The following is a 17,595-nucleotide window of genomic DNA, read 5'->3' on the forward strand; positions in this document are numbered from 1 at the left end:
ACTCATTAAAAGACAAGGACATACAAATGTCTGTTTCCAGAATTTCATTTGACAGCCAGTCACCGAGATGGGAGACAAGAGTACCGTGGAAGAGAAAATAATGGCGTTTGGTTTCTTAGGAATGTGGGGGTTACTCCCAGGACCTGTGTCATCCGCTGTGGGAGCACCAGGCTCCGTGACAACAGCAAGCCTATACCTATGGATCTGGTCCTCCTGGAATCGAGTATACTCCGTTTGCTGTTCAGCTGGAAAACATCTTCAGCCTTTCCAACCTAATCCCGGAACCGTGATTTGTGGCAACAGAAATACCTCAACTAAACGCAAAAAAAGACGCTGAGGCAAGAGGCCAGAACTGTGCCGAGCAGGAACCCAGAGTCCACGCTTGCCCAGGGCTGCTGCCGCTGACCGAAAGGAATAAAAGGGTAAGTCCTCTCTTGCACTCCCCTCCCCCACACTACAGTTTTCTGGATTCAAAGTAAGTAACAAGAAGCCAGCAGGCAAAGGGAGTCTGCGAAGTGTAGTTTCCAAGATTAAGCCCTTTGGATCTGAAAGCAAACAAATAACCAGTGTGGGAAGGTTAAGAAGCAAACACACAGCTTCCCATTAACAACAGTAGAACAGAATTGCCAGTTAAACCACCGCAGCCACCTCATCAATTTAAAGAAGATGTTTACTTCAGATCCAGGGACCATCCTGTGAAATTCAGACCCAGTTCCACATGAAATGAAGAAATCGACCAGGCTGAGACTGTACCCCTTGCCCAAGAGGCAGACAAGTTCCTGCCCCTGGCAGTCAGAGAGGCAAAAGACGCCAGCAGTTGGTACACATAGCAAATGTTTTATTTTCATATTAACATTAAAACATAAAGCACAAACATTAAAACACAGAACATGAACAGAGATCCCACTGCCCTGTTTGTCACAGCAGGTACAAGGATATACGCCAATAAGATATTTGGAGTCTGCTTAACTCCAAACCCTCATATGGGAAACCTCCCTTAGAGACAGGGGGGAGGGAACATGTCGGGGCAGAGCCTGCTGCAGCACAGGAGACCAGAGCCTGGGACTACATGATCTCCTGCTGGATGAGGGATGCAAGGGTAGGATGGCTGGGGGCAAGGTCTTTTCTTTTAAAGAAATCAGTTGAAGTTACATAAGTTTCTCTCTAAAATGTCCAAATTTACTGGAGGAATGCAAGAATTGGCAAGACATGAGAGATTGACCCAACTTCCCTGGTAGTTAAATCCCTTGGTTCCTCTGCGTGGCGGAATCAATCAGCATCCGCCTTGGTCAAATCCTAACCCTACCGTGGGATTTGTCCCTGCCAAAGACAAAGGCAGCCAGGGCCAACTGCATCCTCTCTGATGACTTGCTGAAACCAGATGAGTCCTGCCTTTTAATCCAAATCCCTTTCTGCCACTGATGCTCTAGGTCTGGGCCGTCATTCTGAATCATCAACATATTGAAAGGAGTATCTCCTCTGAGAAAAGGGGGCTCTTTCCCAGGCTCTGGAAACTGGCTTTTTGAAAGATATCCTAAAACAGAAGGAGGCCACTCTTTAGAAGGCACAGCTAGAACTTGAAACTCTGGGGAAATCTGTGGCAATAACCCTCTGCTGGTGAGAAATGCTGGAAACCGCTCAGGAGTCGTCGGTCAGAACTATTTTAAAATAAAAATAATAACGCTTCTAGAGCAATTATTTAAAAAAGTCACACTGTTGGCCATCCTGCTTCCAAGAACGGGGCACTGACCGCCCACACCCTGAGGGGCGTTCTATTGTAGACTGCGGTTTAGCAGAGCAGCCGTGGGCGAGGCAAACAGATAACAAACGGAAGCCTTTCTCCCTACTGGAGAAAAGTGAAGTTCGCAATGTTGGACAATCCACGGCTGGAACAAAAGCTGATGGGCTTCTCCCTGCAATCCGCACAGGTCTCCAACCACATTTATCTTCCTGAGAATATTTCACTGACAAGAGTCTTTAAAAAGGCTAGGAAGGGAGCCATATCAGAGGAAGCTGAAGTCACACGCCAGTTTCACATGCGGAAGGCTTTAGCTTCTGTTCCCAGCAGTGGTCTCGGCAGCTTCTCTTTTGCAAGCCTGTCTCGCTTAGCCCCTCTCCCTTGACCTCTTTTACTGGGAGAGAATCAAACAAGAGCTGTGACATGTTGCTCATGTTTTCCTAGTAAGAGGGAAAAGGAGGGGTCTTCAGAGCACTGGTTTATGTAAAATCAATCCGGAGGTCCTCAGACAGCAAGAAAAAAGGAGGCTTCCCCACTGCTCAAACAACCGGTCTCTTCTCTCAGCTCCCACGATGTGATGAACCTAATGTACTCAGCATTCCGAGAGGGTCCACAGCGCACCAGCTGCCTCCATCACCGGGCCTGCCAATATCCCAGCACCGCACACCTGGAATGTATCTGCTGCTGCCACAAAGTAGACCAGATGCGCTCGACCTCACACTTCTGCGGGGATGAGACCAAGTTGCTGAAAGGCTGCCAACACGCCAGGTCAGAAACGGATCCAATTCTTCACCAGGTCGTACAGTGCCCTCTTGTGTTCAACTGAAGACTCTTCTGCATCCACGCAACATGGAGATGGTCTCTTCTGGGACGTTAGCATCCGTTCCTGAGTTCGAGTGACAAGACCACTTAGGTGGGTGTCACACCCTCCAGAAAATGCTTGCTGCACACTCGTTCTAAATGACTGCTGGGAGGATACTCTCTGAGGTCCAGTAGAATGTCTGATCGGAAATACAGATTCTCAACAGATTCATGAAGGCTTTGAGCCCAAGACAATGATAATGCAGATGCAGTACCAATCACGTATTCTTTGGATGGACACCGCAAATACACAGTCTGTAGTGTTTCAGTGACCTGGCCTCTTAGAATCACATTAATCCAAAGGAACCATGATCCCAGAAGTTCTAGGCCACAGACAGTAAGCAGAGATCTTGCTCAGGGCTGTTAGGTGCTGGCAAACATTTAACATTCACCAGCAGCATGCCTGACAAGTTCCAGACACAGTCACTCCCACCGATACATGTGGACCATCTTCTCTGTTAAGGTAGCCAAGTAGCTGTTGTGGTTCACCTCGAAAGGGCAGATGTCCAAGACGGGCTGATCGGCCTGCAGTTCCTGTAGCAACGAGCCACTGCCAGCATCCCACAGCTAAAGAAGACAAGCAGAGTTCAGGGTCAGGAGTCATTCAATTCAGCTGGGGGACTCGCTTGCTCTATCGCTCTATTGCTCTACAATATAGCGGTTCCACAGTTCCGGACCACCCCCGTTGCTCACCACGAGTGCACTCCTTAATATCATCGGGCAACTTTGAAAGGGCTGCAGAGAGAGCGCTGCCAGGGGAGTACGACAGACTGTTCTCAACCTTCACAAAGCCAGGACACACAACATCAGGTGTGGGCTCTGCCACTGTGATCAGCAATGAGTCTACCTCTGAAAAGCAAGCCCAGCATTCAGCTCTTCCATCAAGGTGCCAGCAACTCTTCTAGGCCCAGAACACTCAGCAAGACAGAAAGTCCCTTTCTCGGCCCTCAGGAAATCTATCTAATAACTAGTGCTTTCTTTTCCTTTTCAAAAACTTTTTGTTATGAAAAAATTATTTTTTTTATAATTTTTTTTTTTTTAACATTTATTTATTTTTGAGAGACAGACAGAGCACAAGTTGGGGAGGGGCAGAGAGAGAACGAGACCCAGAATGCAAAGCAGGCTCCAGGCTCTGAGCTGTCAGCACAGAGCCCAATGCGGGGCTCGAACACACGAACTGTGAGTCGGATGCCCAACCGACTGAGACCCCCAGGCGCCCCTGTTATGAAAAAAAATTTTTAGGGGGCACCGGGGTGACTCAGTCGGTTAAGTGTTCGACTTCAGCCCAGGCCATGATCTCACAGCTCGTGAGTTCGCGCCCTGTGTCGGGCTCTATGCTGACACCTCAGAGCCTAGAGCCGGCTTTGGATTCTGTGTCTCCTTCTCTCTCTGCCTCTCCCCTCTCGTGCGCGGTCTCTCACTCTCTCAGAAATAAATGTTAAAAAAATTTAAAAAAATTTTAATATAAAGTATAGTAGTACAACAAATTATTAAGCTTTCACCATATCTGCTTCACTGATTCTATTGTTTTCTTTACTGACCTCATATCATTTTACCCTTAATCTATAGTGTTATCCAGTATGGTGGCCACTAGCCACATAAAGCTATTTAAATTAAAAATGAAAAAAAAATTAAAAAAATTAAAGTCTTCATTCACACTAATCACATTTCAAGAGCTCATGTGGCTAGCACAACTGTATTGGTCAGCAATGCTCCAAAGCTGGATTACATTTAGGTTCAAGGGCATCTCATAAAAGGCGCTATGTACTTCGTATCTTCTTACATCAAGAGGCAAATTGGGGTGCCTGGGTGGCTGAGTTGGTTAAGCATCTGATTGTTGATTTTGGCTCAAGTCCTGATCTTGTAGTTTGTGAGTAACTTGAGCCCCACGTTAGGTTCCTTGCTGACAACATGGAGCCTGCGTTGGATTCTCTCTCTCTCCCCCTCCACTGCTCACACACGTGCGCTCTCTCAAAATAAGCTTTTTTAAGAGGCGAATTATTTTTTGTTAACCCACCTACAGTGATGTCGATCACTGTGTTCAGGTTATAAAAGACTGACCCATCCACTCTACAATCCCCCATCAATCATTCATCTTTTGGTGATGAAACTGTTGCCTGAAACAACTGTTTTATAGGAGTTTCAGTAGTTCCTTAATTTTTGTTTTAAAGGTTCACAAGACGGCCCATGGGATACTACAGCTCATATAAAAAAGAATGAGGCGAATCTACAGATATTGAAATGGAAAGATATCCAAGCTAGGAAGCTAAATGGGAAAAGAGCAAATTACAGAGCGTGTCTCAAGCGTGCCTGGTGTAAAAACAAGCAATCGTACATATACACATACACAGATGTGTGCAATCAAGGAGAACGTCGGTTTTTCGCTTTACATACTTCTGTATAAAAAAATAACAGGCTCACCAGGGCAGAATTTGATGCTTCATCCCCAGTACACACCAGGATGCTGCCATCACTCTCCGGGTTTTGGAAAATGGCACTTTTGGTCAGTAGTTTGCAAGTGGGTCCCCCAAGGAATGTTTGCACAGGATGGCAGGAACAGACCAGCTCTCCAGCATCGTCCAGCGTGGAGGACATCTCCATCAGCACACTTCGTAAAGTGCTGTGATTTTTATCTACGGGACAGAGGAGTCAGTGTTGCTCCGTGGGGATGATCCCAAGAAATTAATGAAGATCCTGAACCTCACACGATTACAAACTACTGAGTGGAAGAGCCACAGTTTATTACATCATCAAGAGTAGCTACAAAGCAAACAAAGCAACAAGAACAAAATAATACAGCACAAATGAAATTCCGAACCGCAGGCTAGGATAAAGCAAGTTATCTACAATAGACTTTTGCCTATGAGGGAACCAATTCTCGGCATAAGCTATCCTTTTTAGTAAAATCACTGTATCCTGCCGCCCCCTGCCTCGGTTTTTATCTTCCTTCAGGGCAGGCGGATGACACGAAACTGCGCTGAGGGGGATGCCCTGGCCTCAGGGGCAGGACCCTTCATTCCATTACTAAGTCACAGGGGCTCCTAAAGGGGCTAACTCGCTCCAGGGAGTACCTGGCAGAATTTGCCCTGTCACATAAGCGAGGGGTAGAGGCGGCATCTATGGAGGAATGCGGAGCCACCAGCCTCAATATAGTAGCAAGAGCTGTTAGCCTGCGAGGGGCTCTCCGGTGCCACCTGAAGGGCAGGGCCAGCTCTCCCCTCCTCCCCTGAACCGACTTGCTCCCAAACAGAACAAGGACGTCCCAGCACTCACCAGGCCTGTAGGTCACAAGACAATGCCGGGTGCTGCTCTCCGTCTGAAAGTCTACGCAACCCCCTGGCTCTATGGGCAGCACATGAGGACAATGAGAAAAGCCCATCTTTAGCTCCCAGAAGGAAGCGTTCTCTAAGGTTCCAGCCAACACGCCACCATAAGGAAATGCAGCTGAGGCAGCTCTGGGTATGTATGACAGGGATACGAGTGGGCATCTGAAGGGAAAGAAAGGAAACGATGTGTCACGTTCCAATACTTGTACTACTCCAGACTCCACTAGCAGGAGCCCTCAAGCACACTTCCACCTCTACAGAAGAGGTTAAAGACCTTCTGGGGCACCTGGGTGGCTCGGTTGATTAAGCATTCGACTTCAGCTCAGGTCATGGTCTCACAGTTTGTGGGTTCGAGCCCCATATCTGGCTCTGTGCTGACAGCTCAGAGCCTGGAGCCTGCTTCGGATTCTGTGTCTCCCTCTCTGTCCCTCCCCGACTCATGCTCTGTCTCGGTCTCTCAAAAATAACTGTTAAAAAAAAAAAAAAAAAAAAGGCCTTCTTTGGGTCACTATCCTTTGACATCTGGTAAAATCTACCAACCCATACTGCAGAAACTTTAAAAGAGTACACATATAATCTCTGGCATCTAATTTCAGAGGAGATGTCGCATATTCTAAAAATAGTTTTTAAAAATGACTAGGGGGGCACCTGGGTGGCTCAGTCAGTTAAGTGTCTGACTTCGGCACAGGTCATCATCTTGTGGTTCATGAGATCGAGCCCTGCATTGGGCTCTGTGCTGACAAGCTCAGAGCCTGGAGCGGCCTTCAGAGTCTGTGTCTCCCTCTCTCTCTGCTCCTCCCCCACTAGTGATTCCTCTCTCCCATCTCACTCTCTCAAAAAATAAACAAACATTAAAAAAAATTTTTTAATTAAAAAAAAAAAGGACTAGGAAATTTAATACTACAAAGTCACAGTTACAAGAGAGCTTGACCAGTGTGAAGTTTTCTAGAAATGGGGTTAGATGTGTACACAAGGAAAGTCAGAAAGGAAATGCAGCTTATACATCTAATAAAGTCTCCAAGATGCAGTTGACAGACCTTCAATTAAAATACAGCCTGAAGCAAAAACATTTTTTTTAGATTTGTGTAAGTAATCTCTACACCCAATGTGGAGCTTGAACTCATGACCATGATATCAAGAGTCACATGCTCTTCTGACTGAGCCAGCCAGGCGCCCCTGAAAAAACTACATTTTAATTCAGAAACAGGATGGTTTTAGAAATGTTCTAAATCTCTTTCTGCAAGCACATGACCAGGAATGTGTGCCAAGAATTCTCTCAGAAGTGTCCGCCTGTAGACTATGTTCCTGTGAACTTTGTTTCTGCTGAAGTTGCCCAGGTGGTCGCTGTGCCTGCTTTCTTTCATTGCCCCGTCATGTCACGATGAAGCAAACTAAAACAGAAATGAACACTGCATACGACTATTCTTTCCTCGCCATTTGCTCTATTCGATTGCCTACTCTTGAGCAGATCTCTCTACATCAGTGGCAGTTACCATGCTTGCCTGCAGTTCACACTTCTAGAAGTTTACATCAAGTCATCTTCAGGCCTACAGACCACATAACTGAAGCATGATTCTACCCCACTCAAATGAAAAGACCTCAAAGTGTTGAGCCTAGGTTTTCGTAACCAGTTACTACTATGGTGATAGCTTCTGAGGAGTCACAGTGGTGCTGGTGACCACCCATCCTCAGAATCCGGGCTGACTTTATAAACCTCCCAACTTCGTAAATGGTTATAAAGGATAAATCATGGTAATTGGTATCTTTAGACCAAGTTGGTTTAGCTGGAGATTAGGGAAGTTTTAAATCTTTTTTTTTATAGGCCTACCTTTTACTGATCTCTTCCTGTGTGTTAGACATGTGGCCATTAAAGCAAGTCTGTGTAACAGGCCAAGAATTGAGACCAAGGTCGCATAGCTCCTATGCAGCGGAGTTTGGTTTTGAACGCAGATCTGACTTCATTTTGCCACACTGGGGGAGGAGCGACTGTATGAACCTGGCTATACTTGGTACCAGGGCTTTCTACTGTGTAGAAATATCACGAACACACGCTCTAAGGATCTTAGTGATTCCCAAGCGACAACACCTCACTGGACTCAGGAGAACTGCCCTCTGAGGAATTCTGATCAACTGTGAAACACACTCAGAAGACAGGATTCATACAACGGTCCAAGAGAAAGCTGCTACAGGGGAAAAGTAAGTGGCTACCCACCTGGCTTTCTGGGGTACCAACTCCTGGATATGACAGCTCGTGTTTCGAAGGTCATACACCAGAATTGAACCATTGACCAGTCCAGCATAGATGTGATTACTTTCATCAAGACACCAGCAGCAGCTCCAGACAGGACGTCCAGCGTTGTAAGTCTGGACCACTGTATTTGTCTCCAGGCTGTGGAGATAGAAGACTTTTACAACCATGTGTTAAGGAAATCAATTATAAAACAAAGATGTAAAGATTATCACTGAAATGATAATCCCTTAAGAACACACCCCCACACCCAAACTATTTGGGATTTCCAATTTCCTCTAGGGACTGCCCAGATAATCCCTTTTAATTCCAAAATATTTATTTTGGGGGTTACAGGTTTTCTTCTTGAAATGTAAGGAGATCAAAGAGATATTTAAACAGTACATTCCCTACCCTACCCCTATTTTCTATAATTACTATTATGCAAGTAATCAATATTCAATGCTGAAAAAATTAGAATATACCTATGAGAAAAATAAAAACTAATAATCTAACCACCCAGAGGTAGTCATCAATAACACTTTGGTATTTAACCTGCCCTTTGCATCTATTTTTTAACACGACTAGAGAAAAAAATCATAACCTATATATACATATAAAACATAATGCTACATGGAGTTTTGGGGCAAATTAAGCTGAAGCATTCTTGAAAAGTCAAGAGGCTTCTCAGGTCTGACAGTGCTATAATGATGTTCCTCAGATTTAACTGCAGAATAGGAAGCCAACTATCAGACATCTGATCAGAACTACTTTCTAAAAGATGAAGGCACATTCCATCTGGTTCACAGCAGTCACATGAAAGATGAAATACAGTGACCGAGGGTTACTGATGAGAGAAGTCATGGCACCCCAGGACAGTGAGTTCCTGGTGAGCATTTCTGTTAGGCAGAATGGTCCTCGTAACAGACCAGCAGCAAGCAGTTCCAAGCTGGTTTGGTAACTCCATGGTGCCAGGTACCAAGGCTCCTTCCACGCTGTCATTCGACCATCTCTAGCGTGTTACTCGCATCTGCGAGGCTTAAGATGCATTTTGTAACATAAATAATTTTAAAACAGGACGTTGTACATACCATTTATGATGTCGCATCTACTTTGATGAGCAACACATTTTATATTCAACGAAACTGGATCTCAGAAGACAATGCCTTACACCAAAAAACGCAATCTAAGGCCATCTTAATACAGATACTAATTTCTACGCTGTTTAACACTAAACAGCCCAGGCCCTACCGTCCTCCCTAAAGCACTCACCTGGTCAGTTTAATAGTGCTGTCTAGGGAAGCAGAGAGCAGTAGGCCTTTGGGCTGATTGCTGAAAGCCAGTCCACGGATCTGTTTGCTATGCATGGGAATGTACTGACTGCTTTGCATGTTGGCAGTACTCAACATCTTAACACCAAAGCCTGCCAAAGACAAGGGAGTGTGAAATAGATCACCGAAAGTCAATTCAAGGCAAAGCAAACGACCTTTTCAAGTAGCTCCTTCGTTCACCTTTCCTGGCATATAAATCCCTGGAAAACAGCTGGTCAAACAAACAAAAAAATTCCCCAGGGTTATAATTATTTTAAAAAGCATATTCTACTCCAAATGCCCAGCAACAGGTGAATGGATAAACCACTATGTGAACATGTACACAGAACAGAATGCTACCCAGTAATAAAAGGAAATGAAATATTGATATACATATTAATACGGACGAATCTCCAAAACTTTATGCTGGAAGAAGCCAGACAAAAAAGAACAATGCTGCATGATTATGTTTATGTTAAATTCTGGGAAATGCAAACTAATGTATAGTGACAGAGAGTAGATCAGTGGCCGCCTGGGGATGGGGAGAGGAGGGAGGGGCAGGTGGGAGATGGATTATAAAAGGGCATGAGAAAACTTTGGGGCAATAGATATGTTCATTATCTTGATTACGGGGATAGTTTCAAGGGCATAGACATAATTCACCCAACTGTATACTTTCAATATGTGCAATTTATTGTATGTCAGTCATACTTCAATAAAGCTATTAGGACAGAGACTATTCTACTTGAACCACAGACACTGAAGATGTAGAAGAGAAGGAACAATAAAGAATGGAGACAGGTAATCTCTATGTCAGGTGGTTAAGATATGCTACATTTATTTGAACGGAATAAAAACAGATGACACTTCAAGTATTCTAATCAATTTGTGTCATTCCAGAAAGGGAAAAAAATCCCCCCCAAACTTGTCCTTGACAGGTCCTTAAAAAGTCATGTTACTGTTCTCTTACTAGGCTATGTAAATACATTATATTTGTTTTCACTAAGTATCCATTATTATCCAAGTTATCCACAAACAGGATTTGTCAAATCCTAGATTCAGGACAGCCTCGAGTCCTACCTCAGCTTCTCCAGGGAACGAAGTGGGAAAAGTTTATTGTGTTCTCTGCTGAAACAGAATTAGGACAGCCAGAGAGACAAACAGAGAAACCATAGGCTTTAAATCAACAAGGGAACATGACTACTGGCCTAGTTAATGATCAAGGGAAGCAAGGAGAAATTAGCACCAACAGGCTAGCAAGAAGAGCTAGCTGTACAGTGTGGAATGCATGCATTAGAAAAAAGGAACCGGGGCGCCTGGGTGGCTCAGTTGGTTGGGCAGCTGACTACAGCTCAGGTCATGATCTCGTGGTCTGTGAGTTCGAGCCCCACGTTGGGCTCTATGCTGACAGCTTGGGGCCTGGAGCCTGCTTCAGATTTTTTGTATCCCTCGCTCTCTGCCCCTTCCCTGCTTGCTCTCTGTCTCTGTCTCTCTCTCAAAAATAATAAACATTAAAAAAAAAAATTAAAAAAAAAAAAAAGAAAGGAACTGGGTGGCTGAGTCAGTTAAGTGTCTAACTTGTGACTTCGGCTCAGGTCTCACGGTTCCCGAGATCATTTGTGAGATCAAGTCCCACATTAGGCTCTGCACTGACAGCATGCAGCCTGCTTAAGATTCTCTCTCACTCCCTCTCTCTGTCCCTCCCCTTCTTGCGAGCTCTCTCTCAAAATAGATAAACTTTAAATAAACAAACAAGAAAAAAGGACCGGGGGCTCCTGGAGGCTCAGCCTCACAAACCATGAGACCATGACCTGAACTGAAATCAAGAGTTGGACGCTTAACCAACTGAGCCACCGAGGCATCCCTGAGCTTCCGACTCTTGATTTTTGGCTCAGATCATGACCTAACGGTTGTCGGACTGAGCCCCACATTGAGCTCCGCGACGGCGTGGAGTCTGCTTCGGATTCTCTCTCTCTGCCCCTCTTCCTTGCTCGTGAGCTCTCTCTAAAATTTAAAAATAAATATTTTCCCAATTTGGTGAATCTTACTAAAAATGTGGATGGGATACAGAAACATTATAAACACTCCTTTTATGTTCTCCTCAAAAGGAGTTTCTCTCAACTCACAGCTATAAGTGATTAGAAAAATACATAATAATCTAGGAATTCTACTCCAAAACCTGATTATACCTAAGTTTGGAGGGACAGAGTTTTGAAGCATTTGAACGGAATGTTTAAGTGAGTAAACACAGGAAATCAGGCTCAGTTGTCAGGCAAAAAGACCTGACAGCTGGAGGAAATCATATGCTGAAGATCATGGAAAGAAACATCTATAACCATCAGGAATAATTTAATCGAGCATGTGAGGAGATTTGTTTTTCAACCTTAAGACAATCTAAAATTTGGGGCACCTGGGTGGCTCAGTCGGTTGAGCCACCGACTTCACCTCAGATCATGAGCTCACGGTTTGTGAGTTCGAGCCCCACATCGGGCTCTGTGCTGACAGCTCTGAGCCTGGAGCCTGCTTTGGATTCTGGGTCTCCCTCACTCCCTGCCCCTCCCCGGCTCATGCTGTCTCTCTCTGTCTCAGAAATGAACATTACATAAAATTAAAAAAAAAAAAAAAAAAAAAAGACAATCTAAAATTAATCTTAAAAAAGCACAAAATTTGAGAAAATTTAGTATTAATGTATTATTATCAATACTAATCTATGCATTTCCAAATTCTTTTATTTGGAATTTGTCAATTTAACACTACTGAACATAAATATTAAATCTTGTTTCAACTTGAATTAGCCCTTGGGATATTATTTTAAAAAAGAATTCGAGGGGTGCCTGGGTGGCTCAGTTGGTTAAGCATCCCACTCCTGATTCTGGCTCAGGGAATGATCTCACGATTCATGAGATCGAGCCCTGTGTTGGGCTCTGCGATGACAGCGCAGAGCCTGCTTGGGATTCTCTTGGGATTCTTTCTTTCTTTCTTTCTTTCTTTCTTTCTTTCTTTCTTTCTTTCTCTCTCTCTCTCTCTCTCTCCCTCCCTCCCTCCCCACTCTCTCTCAAAATAAATAAATAAACATTTTTAAAAAATTATTAAAAAAATATTCCTAGTCCAGGGATGCCTGGCTGGCTCAGTTGGTAGAGCATGCGACTCTCGATCTCAATGTTCTAAGTCTGAGCCCCACGTTGGGTGTACAGATAACATTTTATTTTATTGATTTAAAGTTTATTTAGAGGAAGAGAGAGAGCGTGCGCACATGAGCAGGGGAGGCACAGAGAGAGACGGAGAGAGAGAATCCCAAGCAGGCCCCGCGCTGTCATCGCAGAGCCCAACACAGGGCTCGATCTCACGAATCATGAGATCATTACCTGAGCAAGAATCAGGAGTGGGACACTTAAATGAATGAGCTACTCAGGCACCCGCCCTCCTTTTTTTATTTCAGAGAGAGAGAGAGAGCGAGCGAGCGAGCAGGCGTGCACATGAGCAGGGGACAGGGGCAGAGGGAAAGAGAGATTCTTAGGCAGGTCCCACACTGAGCATGGAACCCGACACGGGGATCATGACCTGAACAAAAAATCAATCAAGACCAGAGCAAAAATCAAGAGTCGGACACTCAACTGACTGAGCCACCCAGGCACCCCAAGATAACTCAAAAAAACTAATATCTTAAAAAAAAAAAATTCTAGTGTAAAATGAATCTGTGACAAGGGCAACTGGGCGGCTCAGTCGATTGAGCATCCAACTTCAGCTCGGGTCATGATCTCACGGTTTCCGAGTTTGAGCCCCATATCGGGCTTGTTGCTGTCAGCCTGTCAGCGCAAAGTCCGCTTTGGGTCCTGTTTCCCGCTCTCTGCCCCCCACCCCCAAACTTACGTTCTCTCTCTCTCTCTCAAAAAATTAAACGTTAAAAAAAAAAAAATCTGTGACCTTATTTATTAAAAATTTTTTTGCCCCTAAGTAATACACCCAACATGGGGCTCAAACGTAAGTCACATGCTCTACCAAGTGAGCCAGCGAGGTGCCTCCACGGGGCATACAGGGAGTGCTGTCCTTCTCCTTGGCCTACACTAGTAACTCATACTTCCAAGTGCCCCATCTTCCTCTTTATCACGGTTACTGGCATTTCTGAGCTCTTGGTGAACAAATCTACAGGATGAAGCCAACACTTTAGCCAGACACTAAAGATACCTTTGCAGTACCTCAGAGGACCTGCATTAACAGACTAGGAAAGGTGATCTGGTGGGCCGGGGTCAGTGTTCACCCACTAGTGAGTCCTGGATTCTCCAAAAAGAGAGAGAAATAAATGAAGTCCAATAATGAACATGAATGCTGAGGTTCTGGATGGTTCACCTGGCAGGAAGGAGGACTGAGGAGAAGGCTGTGACACCACCAGGCAGCTCAGAGTGTCACAGTATGTCATGATTCGGCAGTTTCCTGTCTGAGACACCGTGAAGGTCTTCTGGAAACGGTACTTGTGCCGGCCCTGGCTGGAGGGCAGGCAGCTCAGGAAACGTGCCTGGGAGCCCCCGGGTTGCTGTGAAATCTGATCCCGATGCTGCACAAGAAGTTTTTGCAAATCCTAAAGTGAAAAAGATTTTGTAAATGTGCAGCCTTTTCATTTCATATTCCCCTCATGCACAATTCCTTGATTTAATATGGAATGTTTTCTCCATTATATGAAAACGCTGACATGAATCTTAGAGGACTGATGCGGTTTTCACAGTATTTCAACCAGCAACTGAACTAAGGAGAGCACAGATCATAAAAGAGTAGCCTTCAAAGTCTTTAATGGTCATTTTGTCTAAACCCATCATTTTAGGGGTAGATTCAGGGAGGTAAAAATGACTTAGGGTTCAAATTATCAGCTAGCTGATTCATTTTTTAAAAGTTCAAATTGCAGAGTTCACCCTCAAGTGTGCACGCTGCCCTAATCAAGAATGAAACACTTGTTCTTGCTTATTTCCTGAAAAGCTTGATAGATCCTTCTTTGTATCGGAGAGGAACGGAAATCCAGTTTAGATTCCTCTTCCATTTTTATCCCGAAAGCTCTCTGGACGAGAAAGGGCAAACCTACCTGGACACGACTATGAAGCTTCGCGCACTCATCAGTGAGGACTTGAAGTTGGAGCCGGCACTGCGCCGATTCTAACTCGGCCTGCTTCCTTAGCATCTGCTCCTTTAGTAAGGAACTAGAAGGGGAAGCCAACGACAGGAGGAGATTAGGAAGGCGGCAAAAGACCTCCCATCAAGATGTCAGATCAAGTTCATGCTCTGATATACACACTTTGCTGTAAATACGTCGTGATGGTGAATATGAATGGAACAAAAGAGAAAGCTCTCACATCCAGCAACACTGCAGAAAAGTAGCATGCAGGGCTGAACTCTTGAATCACTGAGGTTCAGTGTTAAGGAAGGCAGTGAGGACCAGGAGTTCGGCTCTTACCGTGGAATGAGACTAAAAATGCCAAAATGCCAAATGAGGGAACAGAGCCAAGCTTATCGCTTGAGTTAGGGCCAAAAGAGTAAAATGGCCTGTTAAAAGACCACAAAGTTATCTGCTGGATTAAAAGAAAATAATAAGCTGCCAGCTGTTCATCAGATACTGAAATTAAGTAATACTACAAAAATGAGGCTGAAGTTAAAAAGATAGAAAGTATATACCTGGAAAATACTAAGATCGTTTAGAATTCAACAGCATGAATAGGTATAAAGAGGAATTATACATAAGGAAAAAAATACATTCACCAAGAACAAAAATAAATTTGTATGTACCTAAAGACACTTTCAAAATATGAAATGCAAAAAAAAATATTTCCACTCCAACAAGATAGGATAGAAAAAAGATGAAAGCTGGAAAGGAAGGGATAAAGCTGCCCAACTTATCTTCACGGAAAATTCAAGAGAAGTCACAAATTATTAGAGCTCAGCAAGGCGCTGGAATTAAGATCAAGAAAATTAGATTGGGGCACCTGGCTGGCTCAGTAGGAGTAGCATGTGTCTCTTAATGTCGGGGTCGTGAGTTCGGGCCCCATGTTGGGTATAGAGATTACTAAAAAAATAGACTTAAGAAAAAAAAGAAATTTAGATCAAGTATTTCCCATATGCCAGGTAACTGATTAGTAAATGTAATACAAAAAAATTCATTCACAACAGCAAGTCTAACAATAACAACCCAGGAATACAGTGAAAGGGCATGCCAAGACCTTTATGAAGCAAAGTACACTAGTAGAAGGCACAAGAAAACAGCGAATAAGCGGAAGGATATTATAGAATGCTCATGGCTGGAAAGACTCAAAATCATGAAGATGGAACTTCTCAAAAATTTAATGCAATTTCAATCAAGATTTCAAAAGTTTCCTTTGAAATCTTGATTGAAATTACATTAAATGGAACTCAGCAAACTAATTTTAAAATTAATACGGAAGAGCAAAGTGCCAAGAATAGCAAAGTCAATTTGAAGAACAAGGTGGGGGGACATATTTTAAAGCTACGACCTGGGAATACTGGGGTGAGAATTAACAAAGAGACCACAGAACCTAAGAGTAGTCCGTTCATATACAGAAACTTAATCTAGCGTAGAGGTAGCAATGAAAACTTACACAGGAAGAACATATTACTTAATAATTACACTACAACAACTGGCTATCTGTAAAACGAGATTTAAGAAATATTCAAAACCTATGTAAAAAGCAAAAAATTTAAAGACCTTTAGATGATGTTACGTCTTTAAGACTTTGAAGTACTAGGGACAAAAAAACCCACAAAACAAGTGATAAAGGACTGTGTTAAAATTAAAAACTCATGTTCAACCAAAGATACCATAAACAAGTTAAAGAGACAAGCCCAGACTGGAGGACTATATCTGCAATATACACAAGCAACAAAGCATCAGTACAGCTGACCCTGAACAACACGGGTTTGAGCCTCGCCAGTCCATTTACTGTGGATTTTTTTCAATAAATACATTGGAAAACTTTTTGGAAATTTGGAACAATTTGAAAAAACTCACAGATAAACTGCGTAGCCCAGAAATATGGAAAAAATTAAAAGTGAGATATTATTGTAAGGATATAGCGTAGAATACATATAACATATAAAATATATGTTAACCCACTGTTTATGTTACCAGGGAGGTTTCTAGTCAACAGTAGGCTATTAATAAGTAGTTCAGCTCTGGGGGAGTTGAAAGTTATATGTGGATTTTCCACTGTGGGTTGGGCTGGCACCTCTAACTCCTGGGTCAACTGTATAAGGAAAACACAAAAAACTATACAGATCAATAAGAAAAAAGCAATGTATTTTTCTCAGTATCAATGAACAAATGATATAAGCAAAACTGACAGAAGAGTATGTCCAACTTCATTAATAACTTAGGAAATGCAGATTAAGTAAATACTATTTCACTTCATGAGACCATCAAAATTAAGTCTGATAATACAAAGCAGACGAAGTATGAAAAAATAAGAAATCTGGCTTCTGCTGACGGGAATATATATATTGGGAAGAGCTTCTTGGAGGAACAATTTGACAGTATCTAGTAAAAGCTGAAATTATATGTGACCTATGATAAAGTAATTCCATTTCTAGACCTAAGGAGACTATTGCCCATCTCTCTGCACCGTGGCTTATGTTAACAAAAACTGGAAACCACCTTAACTGTCCACAACTACAAAATATGGATAGGAAAATTCTAAATTAGAGAACTAGAAGACTATACAGAAGTTAAAATGAATAAGCTGGAGCGATACAAAGTTGGATATGTGTCCCAATCATAATACTAAACCAAAAAAACAAGTTACAGAGGAAAATCATAATCCAATAACATTTGTATAAACTGTAAAAACTTCCTAAATCATACTATAATATGATTTATAACTCCTCTGAGGAAAGTGATGGAATTAAGGACATGTAGTTCACAAGGAAGCTTTTGCTCTAACTGTAATGATTTATTTATTTACTTAAGGCCTTAAACAAATATGGCAAGTTGTTAAGATCTGATAAAGTCAAGTACAAGGGTGCTCACTGAAGTCTCTATTTATTGGCATTTTCAAAATGTTCACATTTTCTAAAGAGGATAGGGGGCATACTGATTATGTGTAATCAGCAAGGTTTATTTGTCATTTTACTTCCAGTGTA

The 17,595-nt window shown here is 43.1% G+C and overlaps 1 protein-coding gene across 4 annotated transcripts in view; it reads right to left on the reverse strand.

Annotated features, from left to right (window-relative positions):
- RFWD3 (ring finger and WD repeat domain 3) overlaps positions 1 to 17,595 on the reverse strand; it is a 42,780-nt gene continuing 25,185 nt past the window's right edge. For 2 of the 4 annotated variants that reach the window (XM_042918841.1, XM_042918842.1), the window contains exons 7-13: positions 14,534 to 14,648; positions 13,810 to 14,038; positions 9,425 to 9,575; positions 8,138 to 8,314; positions 5,873 to 6,087; positions 5,021 to 5,232; positions 818 to 3,166 (exon numbers count right to left, since the gene is read on the reverse strand). In XM_042918841.1, coding sequence (XP_042774775.1) covers positions 3,023 to 3,166; positions 5,021 to 5,232; positions 5,873 to 6,087; positions 8,138 to 8,314; positions 9,425 to 9,575; positions 13,810 to 14,038; positions 14,534 to 14,648 — 1,243 coding nt within the window. In that variant the 3' untranslated portion in view covers positions 818 to 3,022. Of the gene's footprint in view, positions 546 to 817; positions 3,167 to 5,020; positions 5,233 to 5,262; positions 5,360 to 5,872; positions 6,088 to 8,137; positions 8,315 to 9,424; positions 9,576 to 13,809; positions 14,039 to 14,533; positions 14,649 to 17,595 lie in introns of those variants that run through there. The other 2 variants (XM_042918843.1, XM_042918844.1) reach the window with 2 other exon arrangements.

This window comes from Panthera leo, chromosome E2 (genome assembly GCF_018350215.1).
Source record: "Panthera leo isolate Ple1 chromosome E2, P.leo_Ple1_pat1.1, whole genome shotgun sequence".
NCBI lineage: Eukaryota > Metazoa > Chordata > Mammalia > Carnivora > Felidae > Panthera > Panthera leo.